The sequence below is a fragment of the Oratosquilla oratoria genome, chromosome 1 (genome assembly GCF_046742065.1).
Source record: "Oratosquilla oratoria isolate Oo_2021 chromosome 1, ASM4674206v1, whole genome shotgun sequence".
Taxonomy (NCBI): domain Eukaryota; kingdom Metazoa; phylum Arthropoda; class Malacostraca; order Stomatopoda; family Squillidae; genus Oratosquilla; species Oratosquilla oratoria.
Window position 1 is genome coordinate 30416898 of NC_134777.1, and position 20000 is coordinate 30436897.

The window sequence follows — 20000 nt, forward strand, 5'->3', positions numbered from 1 at the left end:
GAGATGAGGTAGTTTACCGATAGATATAGGCTCTATATAATCCCAGAGTAAACTAAATGCATGCACCTTACAAAACCGTAATACAAATAAGTGTGTACATTACATACAAAGTCGCGATATACTGTACATGTGAATGATAAAAAGCCACCAACAGGAATCAATTAAAGCCACAGAGACACAAATAGAAACAGACTCAAAGAAATTAGTTAACCTCTTCTGAGTAGTTGAGTCAATTATGACTTTTCTATTCATCTATTTATGTATTACTTATCTATTTAACTATTATTTATCTGGAAAGAACCACACGATGTTACTTAACCGATAAAAAAACTTTTGTAAAAACAAAAGTCATTCAAAAAAACAAAATTTTCATCTCTGCAGACACATTCAGGACTTATGAGAGATTTCCCAATATCTAATAAACACAATTGTGCTCTTGATATGTTTACCAACATCGGGTTCGAGAGTTTTTAAGCGTTTCCAAACAATATTTATCATTTAGGCCAGAAAGTTAACCCATGAATATTTCAGTTTACAAATGCATACGCACTTTTGCAGACAGAAACAAAATTGGATATCATTTCATGGATATTTCTTTTGAGTTTTGGTTTGTGCAAGTACCAGCTGGGTACAAAAATGGGGTTTCTAATGAATTACACTAAAACACACACACACACACACACACACACACACACACACACACACACACACACACACACACACACACACACACACACACATATATATATATATATATATATATATATATATATATTTATATGTACATACATATATATACATACATATATATACATACATATATATACATACATATACAAATATAAATATATATATATATATATGTATGTATATATTATCATATATATATATATATATATATATATATATACATATACGTATACATATACATATACATATACATATACATATACATATACATATACATATACATATATAATATCACTAACTAATCCACTATTCCTGCTCCTACTTACATCAAACATTCCACATAACATCCATCTCACCCAGGTGTCGTACCTGCTTTCATTATTTTCAACGTCTTTTGTATCTTATCTTTTATTTTAACCAAATAGTTTTCTTCTTCTATCATATTCACAATCAATCAATCCCTGTCCTCGTCAACACTTCATAAATCTCTGAAAAAATCTATCTATCTTCGCTTTACCTCCTTTATTTTCTGTTCGTCTGCACCCTTTATATTCTTCTCTCTACGTCTCTCATCGCCCCCTTACCACTCTACATTTCCTTCCGAGACACATTTCTATTCACTTCAGTTTTTTCTGTCAAATTTCTGCCGTCGTCTTCCGCTTTCCTTTTCCTCTCTGACTTCTGTTTTCCTTCCTTTTTGCTCACAATCATACCACAACTACGCACATTTAATGATTACTAAGAGTTCTAGCTGGACTTCTTCTCCCAGCATCTCTAATACTTGAGGAAAATACAAATTGCAGAATCCATGGTCCCTTCAGTAGTCCTATTTAAGAGGATAAGGAAGAGATAGACTCTCATAAGCGGTGCAGTGCAGGTTCAAGGGAATAACGTAAAAAAGGGACAGCAGTAGTATGAAGGGGTAATCGTTCTTTTATGAATAGAGATTTCAAACTAACATAGACGAATGACGTGTCCGTCGAAGCATAATGTTATGCACTAAGTATCTCGGTTCTGAAGCCGCACAACGATTATCGAAAAATTAAGAAATTAAGTAAGATATTCTATATGCGCCTCGATACCATAGGAGATCCACGCTGATAAAAAAAAATGGCGTCAGCTAAAATAAGAAAAGAGAGAGAGAGAGAGAGAGAGCGAGAGAGAGAGAGAGAGAGAGAGAGAGAGAGAGAGAGAGAGAGAGAGAGAGAGAGAGAGAGAGAGAGAGAGAGAGAGAGAGAGAGAGAGACACCAGGTCGTTAAAGAAGACGAACCACAGAGACCGTCTACTGAAAGCAGAAGAAGGAGCGAAGAAGGAGCCTTACCCTGACACGAGGTTCCTGAAGGGCTTGTTCGGAATCCGGGGGCGCAGTTGTATACACAGGTGTAAGACCCTGGGGTGTTTGAACAGGTCTCCCTCGGGCCGCACACGTTTCCTGTGGCACATTCGTCCACATCTGTGGATGGACAGGAAGGAATAGGTGGTCAGGTGAATCACGTAGTCAGATGGTCCGCATGTTGCTGATGGACAAGTGGCAGAAAGGACATTGTTGCTGTTGTAGCGTTTTGACCTCGTGTTTCTGGTGCATTTTGGGTTTGGAGGTCATGGTGGTGGTATATGTACACCTAAGTAGATAGATAAAGATAAATCAATTGAACATGTGAGTGGGTAAATAGATACACACATGAGCAGACAGAGGAGCCACCTACCCATGCACTGAGTGCCGTCAGGACCTAGCGTGTATCCGGTGGGGCACGTGCACGAAAAGGACCCGACGCTGTTCGCGCAGCCGTGGGAGCAGATCGTCTCCCCCATGTGATCACATTCGTCGTCGTCGCGACAAAAAGGTCCTTCAGGATCTATGGTGAATCCCTTGGGACATTCCTCAGATCCTTGGGTACCAGGAGACATCGAAGTGGATACGATGTAGTCCAGATCTCCCAAAGTGTTACTGTAATTGCGAAAACATAATTTTAACGGATCATTGAGTAAGCAGATAAAATAAGTATATGTATATGTATATGTATATGTATATGTATATATATATGTAAATGTATGTGTATACGTATATGCATATGTATATGTATATGCATATGTATTTATATATATGTATATGTATATGTATATATGTATATGTATATGTATATGTATAAAGTATATATGTATATATTATATGTATATGTATATATTATATGTATATATATATACATATATATGTATATATACATATATATGTATATATGTATATGTATATGTATATGTATATGTATAAAGTATATATGTATATGTATATGTATATATGTATTATGAATATATTATATGTATATATATATATATACATATACATATATATGTATATATGTCAATATACATATATTTATATGCATATATACATGTACAGTATATGTATATGTATATGTATATATAAATATATTATATGTATATATATATATATACATATATATATATATATATATACATATATATGTATATATGTCAATATACATATATTTATATGGATATATACATGCCTGTATATATGTATATATAGATTTATACATATATATATTTATACGTACCTATACATATATACATGTATGTATAGATTTATACATACATATATACAGTATATATATATATATATATATATATATATATATATATATATATATATATATATATATATATATATATATATGAAATAGATAAATAACTGCCTCGAGTTTTACTGGCTTGAAACACTCATCCCCGCAGAAACGCTGGAATCTTTCATGTGCTGCATTAATGTGCAAGAGAACAGTCGCCTGGTAGCAACTCTCCTTATGAAAATAAGTGGAGAAAACGTGATCGAAATTGATGGACAGGCATCTTGTATACGTTCCGGAGACCAAGAATCGGTCCCCTGGGGATGCACATCCAGATAGAAGCGAGGATGCTGACGGGTTTTGACGATTTCTAGCAGGGAGATGATTTTCTCTGACTTCCCCTTGTCTATCGTTTAACCCCATCTGATATCAAAATACGTAATAGCCCACCCCACACGTATACTCGTTTTTCACTGATAAAGCCCAGGGACATAAAAACGGAATGGGCTACCTGTACATGGCTCCAAGGCCGTTGGCATGAAGCTGCTCCACCAACATGGGCATGGTCCCGAGCTCAGGGTCGTAAGTGATGGAGGTGTTCCAGGCGTAGGGAAGATGGAAGCCCCCAAGGGAGAAGGACCTGGAAGATGCTGCGTACAGAGATCCCGGGCCTGTCTGGACGTAATCCTCTGCAGGAGAAGGGAGCGGGAGAAAATATTCAGAATATGATGTACGGTTTGCCCGCTGGAGACGGTGCCGCTGGTGGTGGCGGAGGATGGAAGGTTGTTGGTGGTGGTAATGGTCGAACTGGTGTTAGTGGTCAGGTTGGTGGTAATAGTAGGACTAATGATATGAGGCGTAGGGGAAGTAGTGGTGGTGGTAGTGACAGAAATAACGGTAGTAGTAGTAGCAGTGATTATAATAGTTGCAGTAGAGGCAGTGGTAGTAATGGCGATTATGCTGGTATTTTCTGCTGCTACTCCTCCTCCTCGTCCTCCTCCTCCTCTCTCTGTTTTTTTTTTCTTCTTCTTCTTCTTCCCTCTTCCTACTTCTCCTCATTCTGTATTATGTCTTTACTGTTGATGCTGGTGTTACATGGATTTACATGTACAAATAAACAGCAACAGACCTATTGGTCTTTATATAGCTGTTTGGGTGCCTAATCTATCATTAATATTATTATTACTATTATCATTCTTTCTTTGATATATTAAGAAGTAAATAATTCTAGTCGTGGATTTGCAGTAAGTTAATGTCGAGACGTTTTTTGAGTACCTCTTCAGTGAAATAATCGATGACGTTGAATGGTAGACCATTCCATATATCAAAACCTGATTGAAGAAAAAGTACTTTATTACATTTATTTGAAATAATTTTCCAACAAACTTGCATCCATGTTGATCTTGGTCAGACTATACTCGCTACTAAACTACACATTAAAAAATAAAGTACTGAAATAAAATCAAATAAGTAAATAGCTACTTCAAATGAATAGGTATGTAGATTAATAGACATATAAACAAAGAAACAGACACAAACAAAGCAAAGTAGAACAGCTAAAGATGAAAAACAGAAAATTATATGAAATCTGAAATAGGACTTTCAGGTGCGGTACAGTATCTAAGAAGCTAACACTTTTATTCTCTTCTGTTCATATCACTTCTTTGCAAAGGATTACAAAGGAAGGACATGCTGACAAGAGACCTTTTGGTCCATAACTAGGTTGGATATAAAAAAATGTATAAATAAATGAAATTGATAAATAGATTATCTATGTACCAAGAGGTTTTCCCCCTTATCCGTCAACTGTCCTGGGTCAAATGCAATGCAGTAAGACACAGTACATACACAGATAATGATAAATGATAATCAAAAAGATGAATAATAGAAAATGATAAACAAAAATAATAGTAATCTATAATAAAAATAGATGTATAAACAATAAGAAATAAACGGATAGAGTAATAATGAATTAAATCTTATTTCATTCTGTCAGCCTTCAAGCAATTTAATTCAACTCCGGTAACTTTCTACTGCAATTTAATTCAACTTCAAGTCAGTTAACTTCCTACCCCTACGGTCAATAGCTTCACCACCATACACATAGTTACATTTCTAAACAGAAATGTAGTAGCACATTTGTAAATTACACACAGGAACCCACAGTCGGAGAAAGAATAAACTTCGAATAAAGAAAAATCCTATATTTCGGCTATCAACTGTAGCCCTCTTCAGGGCTACAGTTGATAGCCGAAATATAGGATTTTTCTTTATTCGAAGTTTATTCTTTCTCCGACTGTGGGTTCCTGTGTGTAACATAGTTACATGTTTAAGTCTGGATCCAGCCAAGTGATTCTATCAGTCTCATGCAAACTTGGCTTGATTAAGCGGCTGAAACAAATCTTAATATCGAATTTCCACACTTATGGCAATTTTTAGTTGTTAAACTCATACAAACTTGATTTGATTGAAACAAATTTTGATATCGAATTTCAACACTTTTGGTAATGCTCCAGTTGTTAATGCACCAATAACTCCAGATTTTGACTTGATTAAGTGGCTGAAACAAATTCTAATATACAATCTCATCTCTACACTTTTGGAAATGTCCTAGTTGTTAATGCACCAATAACGTAGATAAACAAATAAATGAACAAAAAACTTGGTTAATTGGGCAAATAATAATGAATAAATAGATAAATCAACCAATCAATCAATTAAGAACATAGATAAATGTTGAAATTAAGTGAATGAATATATATCTAAAACAAGACTATTAATCATCTGTAGGTCTGATATTTATTCTTAATTTCTTCGACACGGTTGTAAGTTTTATAGATGTCTTCAGGTGTTCATTGACTATTCTGCTCAGCTGATGCCTTCAGTTCGGGGGGGAAGGGGAATGGGGGGGGAGGTGGGAGGAACATCAAAACGAATAAGGTTAAGTATATCATTTCGAGAAGGCAAGCGAAATTAATTTCACCGTCGGCCGGGTCTCATTAAACTTACTATTTTTTTCCTTGACAATGTCGTATAACATGGAACAAATCCAGGTCCCATTTCGCCATGAAAAAAATTAATCGTATAACCTCTTTTTGCAACCAAAGGGACGTCACAAGGAAAGGGAACGCGCCTTCGCCTCGGAAGGGATTGATCAAGACAAAGCTACATCCACTTCGCCACGAGGAACATGATTAAAATAGCATGGCGGAACTCAGATCAAAAGAAACATGGACACGCACACTCGGTGGCCCGGCTGGTAGAGTCTCAGACTGTCAGCACGGGGGTGACGGTGGTACCTGGTTCGAATCCTGCCCAGGGCTGAAATTATTTCAGTATCGCTGCGCTTCGAGTCGTTACTCCAACTCTCGTGGGCGGGGAGTTGGGTGTGTGTGTGCGTGTAAGGTCATAGCATTACCCATAGATCGGTCATACGAGCTCTGAGCTCTCTTCCGGGAGGGAAAGAACTATCGACCACGAGTCCAACACGTGATCCAAAAGACCAAGACCAAGGTGAATACACATTTTCACGCGCAGAAGCATACGCGTGAGCGCATGCACGCACACACACACATACACGGAAAGAGGAAATAGGATCCTATTAATTCTTTTAACATTAACAATTCGTAGGTGAACATTATCTGAGGTAGATTAGAGGGAGGAAAAAGCGAAAACGTGACTGCTTTCATAAGAAGTGTGAGAGATGAAAATCGCTTGGGCACAAAGGAGATAGAAAAGAAGCATTAGAACATATTAGAACATAAGATGACAAACGACCAAGAAATGACTACAGAAGATTCACTATACAGAAAAGACATTTTGGTAAAGGTAATGTAGATAAATACAAACACAAAACAAAGCTGTTTTACTGGTTTATCAATGGTGCACTAAAGCACAGGGAAGGAATCCCCAAACTAACAGGGCGATTGAGATTTTTGAGGAGGCTTTAGTTTCGGCGGAAATAATGGACGAGTTTACAATCCTTCCTCGTAAAGGGGATTAGTTTTTTAGGGGTAAGGATAGGTGAGCATTGGTATAAGTTTAGATGATGTAAATGTATAAGTGAGAGGAGTGCCCAATATTTTGTGATCAGTAAAAAAAATCAGGGCCTTATTGGATTTAACTGCATATCTAAAGAATGTAGCAGATGGCAGACTAGATTTCGGGAGTAACTGTTTATGAATTGAAATAAAGAATAGTACCACAGGACTAGAACAGGGCTGATGTAGTACCAATTCATAAAGGTCAAAATAAGGATCAGCACAACAGTGAAATTATGTGAAAGGATTTTTGAAAAGTTGCTGGGTCAAATATTTTGAAAAAAATTAACATCCTGACTGACAGTAAGTTTTGATTCAGATCTGGAACATCGTGTTTATTTGGTTTATTAAGATTTTACTCGAAAGTAATCGATGTGGTTCAGGAGAGGGAGGACTTGGTGGACTGTGTGTACCTCGATCTAGTGAAGGCCTTCAATAAAGTACTTTTTATGAAAGTAGCAGTTGCCGACAAGACTGACGAGTTAAACACCATATGAGGACGGAGCCTTTATTTGTTCGACGGTTCGCTTATTTCACTTATTTCTTGAAAAAGCTGTAATAAGCGAAACGTCGTACAAATAAAGGCTCCGTTCTCATATGGTGTTTAACTCGTCAATAAAGTACTTCACGGCCGACTTTTATGGAAATTGGGGCATAATGGAGGACGAAGAGGAACATTTCTCAAACGAATGGAAGATTTTCTAGAGAACAGTAGTAAAAGATAAGATGTCAGAAAGGAGGGTAGTGACCTGCGGAATCATACAAGGTTCGGTACTGGGACATATAATATTTCTTATCTTCGTTGATGACATAGAAAGTACAACTTGCCACGTTGACATATATGCAGCTCATAAATGTCATGGTAGTAAAAAGAGAGGGCTGTCAGCTACAGCAAATATGCTCCTGAGGTCAAAAGTGTGAAATTAATTTTAACATCAAAAGGTACCATGTGATGGAAATCAGGAATCGCTCAAAATGTCTATCACTGAACTTCCCCTTGAGAAGATGATCATTTACAAAGGTAAATGAAATGAAAAATGTAGGAGTTTTGTTGAAAGACAGCCTGTCATCTGACAAAAACATCAGTAAAACTGTGGGAGAAACGTATGGATTACTGCAGAACATGAGTGAAGAGACGATGAAAGAATTCATAGAGTCTAACCCATCCAAGAATGGAATATACAAGAGTGGTATGTTCCACGTACAGATTTGAAGTTATAACCAATATTGAAAAGATACAAAGAGCAGCAACCAAGGTAGTTAGTCTGTGAAGAGAGACAATCTAAACGCAAAGTGAGACTCAGACTACACAGACGACACAACACAGAGCAAAGTCAGACTTCCTATTGCTGAATTGAAGTAAAGTTTGAACTTCTCTCTCACTTGAAATGTTGAGGAAGTACATATAGAAACACATGAACTATTGGAATACCTTAAAAGGTGATGTACCTCAAGCTGAACCTATATATGAATTTCAATCTAGGTACAAGCGTTGTTCCTTTCCTGTATACTACAGTATGTAGTATGTATTTATATGCATGTATGTATGTATTTGTATGTATGTAGTATGTATTTAATACAACACGCACATATATCCAGACATACATGATTGTTGAAACATTCTGGCAAGTTGAAGTGGATGGGAAGAGGAAAGACTGGAATCTTATTCCGAGTTTTATTCTTGACTAGTTTCGCTACAATCTTTTCCAAAAGAATAGTGCTAAAGGGCTAGGAGTGGCGTATATGTGAGTGTATACCTTTCCAAGTGTAAAGGAACTCAGATGTTACAATGGCAGAAGAATTGGTGGTGGAAATTAATCAATTAATAACAATGTGCATATATACATACATACATACATACATACATACATACATACATACATACATACATACATACATTATCAAATACCATTATTAAAGATAACGGAAAAAATATAAAAGAACCGCTGTTACAATGCACTGAATTCCTAGTCTCTCTCTCTCTCTCTCTCTCTCTCTCTCTCTCTCTCTCTCTCTCTCTCTCTCTCTCTCTCTCTCTCTTTTAATCTGCTAGTTTATTCCTAATATTATATCCTCAATGTGACTCTTTTTTCTATTCGTTTGCAAGTGGCCAAGATGAAAGAAAAGACAAATGGCTGTTGGATGGGTGTGGAATGTATGAAGGGTGGGTGCCTTGTCTGGCCATCCCCTTTTACAAGGGAGAAATGGCTTTTTTGTATATGTATATGTATATGTATATGTATATGTATATGTATATGTATATGTATATGAATATGTATATGTATATGTAATGCATATGTATATGTATATGTATATGTATATGTATATGTATATGTATATGTATATGTATATGGATATGTATGAGAATATGTATATATGTATATGTATATGTATATTTATATGTATATGTATATGTATATGTATATGTATATTTATATGTATATGTATATGTATATGTATATGTATATGCATATGTATATGTATATGTATATCAAATAATTTCCAACAGTCGCCCCGGGGTTCGAACCAAGGTTGCTGTGGTATACGTGTAAGCACCCTATATTTGTGAATATTGTGTGTCTATAATACTAGCTCAGGAGATATATGTTTTGACCCTATATAAATGTATTAGAATTGATGTACATTGTTATCATTGTGTGCATTATTTGTATTTTGTGTTTGTAAAATCAACATATTGTTCGAACCAAGTGTTCTGCTGGAGAGTTTTCTCGCCAGCCCAAAGTGGCGTCAATTTCGATTATGCCTTTAAAGCGTACGCACGGTTTTTTGTTGTTGTTGTGTTTATTGAAGTCATTAATATAGTATTTTACATTGTTAGTATATTTTCATTAGCCACCCTCGTATATATGGTGGCACCTCGTTGAAGATCAATCCTATGAACCACACGGATCAACTGGCAAAGCCAAAGCCTCCTGACGGTGGGTCACTAACAGTTCAGTGAGATGAGCCGTTTCATCAGGAATATGTCTCACCTATAAACGCTGCAAATTTGGAGGCCAAGTGAGTTGTGTCACCTGCTTGTGGCGACTGTCGCACAGAACCTACAATGACAGGAGGCGAATCCTGGAAACCATCAACGTCAACTACTTCAAAGGAGCCTAAGTGACTGCCAGGAGAGAGAATGATAGGAACACCCGTGAAGTTGGTTACCATAGCTGTGGTGACATGATCCTGGCGAATAGTGGAGAGAGTCCTTTCCAAAGCAAGGCGACGAACACGAACAGAGTCAGGCTGATACAAAACGTCAGAACCAAAGGGGACACCAGAAATGTGCACCGGAACTCAAACCGTACTGGAAGGTCCAATACGATGGTCTCCTACAACAACAGCAGCACCAGAAAGAATAGGAGAGTTAAAGCGAGGAGGTCCTTTCGAAGGCAATTGTACGACTTGATCGTGCACAGGAGGGGAGTCACAAATGGAATCTGGCCTATCTATTGGAGGAATAACAAAATTACAGAAAATCACTACACGGCGACTAGGAGATATATCAATGCCATGTGCTGTAAGAGCATCGATGCCCAAGAAGCAATTACACATAAGAACAATACCAGATACAGCAACAAAAGTGACATGGAGAACTGTAGTATGCGAGGAAAACCTTATGGGAATGCGAACAGACCCAAGAATAAGCAAGGGAGAGGATAATAAGCTTTTCTACTTATAAGACTACATTCGGCACCAGTATCTACGGTGACTGAAATAGGTGTATTCTCTGTAAGAAATTGGAAGGTGAGTAACTGAGAAGACTCAGCAGCCACCAAGGAACCTAACATTACCGGTCAAATCTTTGGGCTGTGAAACGGGCTCCGGTGAAAATAGAACAAAGATTGTCTAGGGTGATGAAAAGTCTCAGTTCTAAGTTTCAAAACCTTGAAACACTGATCAGTCGAGTGTTTACAATGACCATGGATATGACAGTAGCTAAGCTTATCCAGCGGCTCTACTTTAGAGAGGTCATGCGTCACATTAGAAGAAACGTCCGATAAATTCCTACGCTTACGGCGAAAACGAAAAGCACTCGAATGACCTGACTTGTTACAATAGGTACATGTGAGTACAGAAAGGGTAAATATAGACGAACGGGAGCTGTGAGAAAGAATTGAAGGCTGAAGGGATGGAGGAGGCGAACTAGGAACATTGATATGTTGCTGAGCATTGCTAATACACAAGGAGTCAGAAGGCACTTCCCTAAGTTTACATGAAAGCCTTTTTGCGAAAGATAGTAGAGTCATCTGTCTTGTAGCTGAGAGAAGAAGCAGCTTTCCTCTCAAAAGGTGGTAAGAAAATGATGTATAAAAGAAATTCCAAAATAAGGCGAAACCTATCTAAAGTGATAGTGCCATGATCAACCCACTCTGAATGGGAGAAAGAATCGGGGGCTTCAACAACACATTTGCTGGCCTGGGCCTGAGCACGCCTATAGTCAGGAGTGCCCAATCTGGGTGTAAGAACACCAGCCAGCTTAAACCACTGTTGAAAGAAATTGCCTACAAGACGATCAGAATTTTTTTAAAGGAAATTGGAACAAAATAGATCATAATTGTAATCCAAAGACTTAGGGTCGAGACACGAAACAGAGAAAATTTCAGAAGCCAATGAATTAGGCACAAGACCTGACCTCAAAAAAAAAAAAAAAAAAAAAAATCTCATAACCTAATGAAACATTAGTATTTACAATACAATCTTTACACTAACGGATAAAATTACTAGCTTTATATTGGGGATCATCACCAGAAAATTTAGGAACAGAAGGATCCTGATTTAATAATGTGAAGGTATGAGCCATTGTGTCAGATGGATTCTGTAGAAGTTTCTCCCTTGCTTATTCTTGGGTCTGTTCGCATTCCCTTAAGATTTTCCTCGCATGCTACAGTTTTCCATGTCACTTTTGTTGCTGTATCTGGTAGTGTTCTTATGTGTGATTGCTTCTTGGGCATCGATGCTCCTACAGCACATGGCATTGATATATCTCCTAGTCGCCGTGTAATGATTTTCTGTAATTTTGTTATTTCTGCAACAGATAGGCCAGATTCCATTTGTGACTGCCCTCCTGTGCACGATCAGGTCCTACAGTTACCTTCGAAAGGACGTCCTTGCTTTAACTCTCCTATTCTTTCTGGTGCTGCTGTTGTTGTAGGAGAGCAACGTATTGGACCTTCCAGTACGGTTCGAGTTCCGGTGCGCATTTCAGTTGCTCCATTTGGTTCTGACGTTTTGTATCAGCCTGACTCTGTTCGTGTTCGTCGCCTTGCTTTGGAAAGGACTCTCTCCACTATTCGCCAGGATCATGTCACCACAGCTATGGTAACCAACTTCACGGGTGCTCCTATCATTCTCTCTCCAGGCAGTCACTTAGACTCCTTAAGTAGTTGACGTTGATGCTTTCCAGGATTCTGTGCTACAGTTTCCGCAAGCAGGTGAAACAGCTCACTTGGCCTCCAAATTTGCAACGTTTATAGGTGAGATTGATATTCCTGATGAGACGGCTCATCTCATTGAACTGTTAGTGACCCACCGTCAGGCTTTGGCTTTGCCTGTTGATCCGTTAAGACTTACAGGTCGTATGGTTCATATAATTGATCCTCATCCAGGTACTCGTCCTGTTTACATTCCCTCTTACAAGTTGCGTCACTCTCGTCGGCTTATAGCACAATCATTGGTTGACGACATGTTACGTGTAGGCATTGTACAAGAGTCTCACTCGGAGTGAAATTTTCCACTCCTCCTGATGCCCAAGAAGGATGGATCTTTTCGTCCTGTTATTGATTATAAGCGAGCTAACGAGGTCATTATTCCAGATCATTACCCTTTGTCTGTATCAAGTGACCCTCTCCAGTCCATTGGCACTGGTAATACGGTGTTCACCACCTTAGACATAAAAGCGGGTTTTTGGCAGATACCCCTGGAGGAGAAGTCTTGTAAGGTCACGGCCTTTTCTACTCCCAATGAAAATTATGAATGGCTTCGTTGCCCCATAAGGTTGAGGAACGCTCCCTTGACTTGCCAGAGCATGATTAACTCCATTTTTTATGACCTAGTAGGCCATGGACTTTTTGTTTACCTGGATGATTTAATCTTAGTTTCCAAGAATGTGGAAAGCCACTTCACTAAGTTGTCCATGGTCTTACAACGATTTCCTGATGCTGGATCGAAACTCAATTTGCCCAAGTGTTCTTTTCTTAAGTCTAGCATAGGTCATGTTGTAGACAAACATGGTATTCACACTACTGACGATAAGGCCAAGGCGGTTAGGGACTTCCTACACCTAAGTCAGTTGAGCATGTACGTTCCTTCCTTGGGCTGGCAGGGTACTATCGTGCATTTATTTGGAATTTTGCTTCAATTGCTTCCCCTCTAATATGTCTCCCCAAGGACACTTCCTTCCAGTGCCGTGATGTTCATCAGGAAAGTTTTGATTCCTTGAAGCATGCAGTTACTGAAGCGCCTGTGTTGGCATTCCCGGACTATAGCCTTCTTTTTTATTATTTGTACAGATGCTTCTGATATAGGTATTGGAACTGTACTTATGCAACAAGTAGACGAATGTAGACCCCATGTTCTTGCATATGCTAGTCACATTCTTAACAAGCCTGAGTCCCGTTACTCTGTTATTCATTTGGAGATTCCTGGCAATGGTGTGGGTTTAGCATTTTCGTGATATAATTTTTGGATATCCTGTTACGGTCTATATGGACCACATTGATGCCACTCAGCTTTTCAAGGGTAAAAACTTTTCAGGCCGCCTAGCCAGATGGTTTCTCATGATTGAGGAATTTAACTCAAACCTTAAACATATTTCAGAGCGTGCAAACAATGCTGCTGATGCACTTTCACGTAATATCCTGTCACTGCTGTTACAGTAATTGACAACTTCTCTCTGAAGGATCTGGCCAAAGCTCAGCGTGAGGACCCTGTTTGTTCTGCTGTTATTTATGCTTTGGAGTCTGGTGATAATACCACCTTACTAGATTTACCTGTTCCCCTGTCCCAATTTTCCTTGCAGTACAAGGTTCTCATTCGCAATGTGGAAGTGTTTGAGCAGGATGTGGATATGGCACAGCTAGTGATCCAGCCCCTCAGGCTGGTCACCCAGGTCGTGACACATCTCTGGCTATGGCATGTGAGAAGTATTATTGGCCTAAAATGCGACTGGGCATTACCTTTCATGTAGCCCAGTATAGCTCTTGTGCCCAGAACAAAGGTTCTACGCACACTGCTCCCACCTTAGAGTACCCTACTCCTTCTTGTCCTTTTCAGACTATGGCTATAGACCTTTTACAGCTGCCTCATAGTACACAAGGTTCTGTGTATGTCGTTACGTGTGTGGACCATTTTAGTCGTTTTCTAATACTGGCTCCCTTACGTAGCAAGTCTGCTCCAGTAATAGCCCATGCTTTAGTTTCTCAAGTTTTTTGTCCATACACTTCTTCTTCGATGCTCCTTAGTGACAATAGGTCGGAATTTAGGAATGAGGTTTTAGCGAACATTTGTGAGCGTTACGGCAATACGCAAACATTCGTGACTGCTTACCACCCTGCATCCAATGATCTTGTAGAGAGGATGAATAGGAATATTTTGGATATACTCAGGCACATTGCTAGTAGACTTCCTGAATCTTGGGATGATTGGCTTCCACCTGTTTGTGCTTATATTAACAGTACCATTAATGTCTCTACGTGCAAGACGCCTCATTACGTCATTCATGGAGTGAAAAACGACTCCCTTATGATGTGCTTGATAGTCCTGCTCATCTCCTCTACAATATTGAGGACTGTAGTCAACTCCAATATCATACATTGCAAAATATATATAGTTCTGTAAGAGATCAACTTGATGTCTCTAAAACCAAAATGTTGAAACACCAGCATATCCGAGCTAAGCCTGTCAACACTAGTATTGGTGATCATGTTTATAAGAGCATGCCTGACTGCCAATCTAAATTTAATTGAAAATTTATAGGTTCCCTTTTAATTGCTGGGAAATTGCATCCAAATAAATTCAGACTCTTTGATCCTTCCCAAGGACTAGTCGAAGTGGTGCATGTTGAATTTTGATAGACTTAAGATGAAAGCATGCCTATCCCTGCATTTACTCAACCTCCACCAAGGCTCCCTGTACAAACTATGTCTTCTGTATCTACCCCTCACAATTATAATCTCCGTTCAAGGGGTCCTATGTCTTCATAATTGTATATGTGCATTGCTTATGTTATCACTCATGATTGTCTTGACCTGTACTTTGTATTTTGTTTATTAAGTGTATTGTTTGTATAATGGATAATCTTGGTTATCTACTGGGTGTATTGATTTGTATTATGTGTAACTTTTGTGTCATGTCCCGGACGTCCGGCAATTGCTGTCTTTTTGTCTCAAGTTAACTGGCGACAGTTCTTATGTATATTTCTTGTATTTGTAAACAGTTCTTATGTATATTTCTTGTGCTTATATACATTTCTTTTGTGTATTTCTTGTACGTGTATACCGTTCTTATTTATATATTTCTTCTTGTTTTGTGTATGTATTCCTATGTATAGTCCTTATGTCATGTAATTATGTATGTTATGCTTATGTATCTAGGTTTGCTAATGTCATCATACTTTTCCACACTTTTGTAATTAGCCTATACTGTGTGCGGACTGTGTTATATATGGTTTGCTTTTGTTTTGCCTGGTCATTTCTTCTTCTCGATTGTTCGGTGGGGTCACCGAGTGGTGGTAGCCGAGCTATGTTGTGGTTACGTGTAAGCATCATATATTTGTGAATAATGTGTGTATAAATTATTAGATCGGGAGATATATGTTTTCTCCTTATATAAATGTATTAAAGTTGTTGTACATTGTTATCATTGTAGTGCTTATTGAAGTGATTAATACAATATTTTACATTGTTAGTATACTTTCATTAGCCACCTTCGTACAAGGTCTCGTTCAAAGCCCGATTGATAATCGCTATTCTATGATTGATGTCGCTGTCCACTAGCGAATTATTCACACACACACACACACACACACACACACACACACACACACACACACACACACACACACACACACACACACACACACATATATATATATATATATATATATATATATATATATATATATATATATATATGCACACTGCACTAAATTAAACACCACAACATTATCACAATTATTGATTTTCTTCCTAATATTTTCAATTCTCCTCACAACAGTTCTGACTTTGGGAGGATGGTCGTAAACGAGTTGTCCACAGTTATCCATTTTGATAACACATGATTTGACGTTTCGACTTCAAGGAGTCATTCTCAAAATAATATATTACAATTCAACACAACACAATTGAACAGGCACAGAACAACTACATTTTCACAGACTGAACAAGGTGACGTCTTTTCATATACATGTAAAGGCTTACAATAGTGTGTGGGCCGTCGACCTGACCCGAGCTGATCGTCTGAGAGGAGGGGGGAGGGGGGAAAGTGGGAGTTGGGGCAGTAGGCAATGCAAGAGGGGTGGATATAATCCCACTATTAGTGGGATTAGATCTCACATTTCTTGAGGAGCTATTGAATAAGGGAATGGCCGTTACCATGTTAGACTGAATATTAATGGTAGGAGCCCATTCCCTGATGTACATAGCCTCTAGCATTCTTAATTCTCTAATATCATTACACTGTGTAACTACTTCATTGTTGTTAACAATGGTTACTCTATCAAAGGTAGATTGTTGCTCATGCTGAAAATGTTTTTTAATCTCTCCCTGTTGGAGATGGAGCGTTAGGCGACGGCTGAGACTACTGGTCGTAAACCAAATGTATGCACATCGTAGAGCGTGCAGTATCCATAATTACAGTTAAATCTGTACACAACATTAGTTTTTGACAGAGTCCCAGACTTGCCAGATAAATAATTTTTCAGGACTAAGGAGCAAGTGCGGGGGTTCTTATAAAAAATCACCATTCGTAAGACATGGCTGTCATCCACCTGTTTGCAATTCCTGAATACGATGTCTTTAATACGTTTTTCGTCTTCCCGGTACAAACTGCTATAAATATTTTAGTAGTAAACTATGATCTTGTTTTGCTGACACGAAGAGCACTCAGAGGCACGACAGTCTAGCAAGTATTTAGTAATTTGATCAAAATCTGTGTTATAGTAACCATTGTTAACTAACATCTGACTAAGTGCTGAAGTTCGGCGTCAGGCTATCAGCCCCAATACCTTCTTTATATTCTTAACGATTTTCATCAGATAACCACTCCTTCATGCCCTCCTTAAATTCTCAACAATCCTTTAGAATGTCGCACGTGCGCAAAATAATATTTTCTCTTAAACGTTGGGTCCAAATATTCCGATGAAGACCCACGATTCCTATTACCTTTATTAACTTTTAGTAGTCAGTCTTTCACAAGTTTCCAAGAATGACGGGCGTATGTCCGCCTCGCGATGGCAAGCCACCACCCCGCGGCCCGCCTTTCTCATTAAAATAATAAGATAATAAATTTCATTTTTTTTAACATCACGGACGACGAGTTCCATGAAGTCTGCAATGCGCCTAGGCTAATTTTCATATTCTTGTTAAATTTTTGAAAAGTTGTCTTCAGATGTCAAAACATGTTGGTGGAGATGAGGTGGAGAGGGGAGGGTTAGAAGGGACGCAACTGTGGAACGGTGTCTCTCTCTCTCTCTCTCTCTCTCTCTCTCTCTCTCTCTCTCTCTCTCTCTCTCTCTCTCTCTCTCTCTCTCTCTCTCTCTCTCTCTCTCTCTCTCTCTCTCTCTCTCTCTCTCTCTCTCTCTCTCTCTCTCTCTCTCTCTCTCTCTCTCTCTCTCTCTCTCTCTCTCCTTCTCTGCCCCTCTCTCTCTCTCTCTCTGCCCCTCTCTCTCTCTCTCTCTCTCTCTCTCTCTCTCTCTCTCTCTCTCTCTCTCTCTCTCTCTCTCTCTCTCTCTCTCTCTCTCTCTCTCTCTCTATCTATCTCTCCTCTCTTCTCTCTCTCTCTCTCTCTCTCTCTCTCTCTCTCTCTCTATATATATATATATATATATATATATATATATATATATATATATATATATACAGTATATATCCCTCTTTCTCTCAATCCCCCTCGTTACTCTTGTGACAAGGGTGGTGACATTTCCACCCATAAAACCTGCAGCACTTGGAACAGACTGCCAAAGAACGTGTTAAACAGTTCCTCGGTTGACCAGTTATAAAGTCGGTTTGACAAGGTGCTACACATAAGAACATAAGAATGAAGGAGACTGCAAGAGTCCATAGAGCCTACACTAGACTGTTCCATTACCTTTACCACCTGTCATTCACATCCATAATGTTGTCTAACCTTTTCTTAAAACAACCGATAGTTTCAGCGATCACTACATGGTTACTAAGTCTATTCCATTTGTTGACCACCCTATTAGTAAGCCAGTTCTTGCTTATTTCCTTTTCAAATTTAATTTTGTCCAATTCAAATCCATTACTGTGGGTCCTGTCCGGCTGTCTTAATATGATGACCTTGCTTGCGTCACCCTTGTTAAAGCTTTTGATCCACTTGAACACCTCTATTAGACCAACTCGCACTTTGCGTCTTTCCAGAGTGTACTTAAAGTGCCTAAGCCTCTCTTTGTAAGGCAAATTTCTGAGTCCATGTACCATTTTGGTCATTTTCTTCTGCACTGATTCTAATGAATTGATATCCATTCTATAGGACGGAGACAAAAACTGTACCGCATAGTCAAGGAAGGGTCTAACGCCAGATAAACTTTTATAATTACTTCTGCATTTCTATTTGTAACCGTCCTAGCAGTGAAACCTAATGTTCTGTTACCTTTATTCCTGGCGCTAATGCACTATTTCCTGGATTTAAGGTCAGGACTCACTAGAACTTCCAAGCCTCTTTCTTATTCGGTTTTCTCTAAAAATGTGTTACCTAAGCTATATCTACTTTCGGGGTTGTGTAACCCTACGTTTAACACGCTGCACTTTGAAATATTGAAGTTCATTTGCCATTTCACCGACCATGTGAACGATTTGTTAAAATCTTCCTACAGAATCTCGACGTCTTCTCCTAACCTAATTAGCCGTCCTATCTTAATGCCGCCCGCAAATATACTAACACCATTATTAACCCCATTGTCCAAGTCGTTTGTATACATAATGAACAATAAGGGAGCAAGAACCGAGCCGTGGGGACCCCACTAGAAGCACTCCCTTATTTGGATTTCACATCGTTTATGGCGACCCGCTATTTTCTGTCATTGGTCCAACCTATAATTCATTCAAACACATTTCCTCCTATGCCATGGGCTTTGACTTTATTTAGTAGTCTGGTGTGACACCTTATCGAACGCTTTGCCCAAGTCAAGGTAAATGACATCATAATTATCATTATTATCTGACGCCTTGAAGACATTAGTGTGAAAAGATAGAAGGTTAGTCACACACAATTAAACCTTGGACAACCCATGCTATGAGTCATACACTAGTGTAGGTTCTAGTGTGAATCTCCGGTAACCTTTTAAATGGTACCTCCTCGGAGTAGGTTTGCAAAATCTTTTGAAGCACTGAGATTCCCTGTGACTCCTTGTAACCCCCCCCCCATCTCTCTCTCTCTACTCTTCCTCTCCTCTCTCCCCTCTCTCTCTGTGCCTCTCTCTCTTTCTCTCTCTCGTCTCTC

At 38.6% G+C, this 20000-nt stretch overlaps 1 protein-coding gene across 1 annotated transcript in view; it reads right to left on the bottom strand.

Moving 5' to 3' along the window:
* The window catches only part of LOC143032553 (hemicentin-1-like), a gene marked incomplete at its 3' end in the record, with an annotated part of 400485 nt that overhangs the window by 43248 nt on the left and 337237 nt on the right, over positions 1-20000 (bottom strand). The window contains 3 exon segments of the mRNA XM_076197423.1: positions 2013-2144; positions 2398-2639; positions 3785-3962. Coding sequence (XP_076053538.1) covers positions 2013-2144; positions 2398-2639; positions 3785-3962 — 552 coding nt within the window.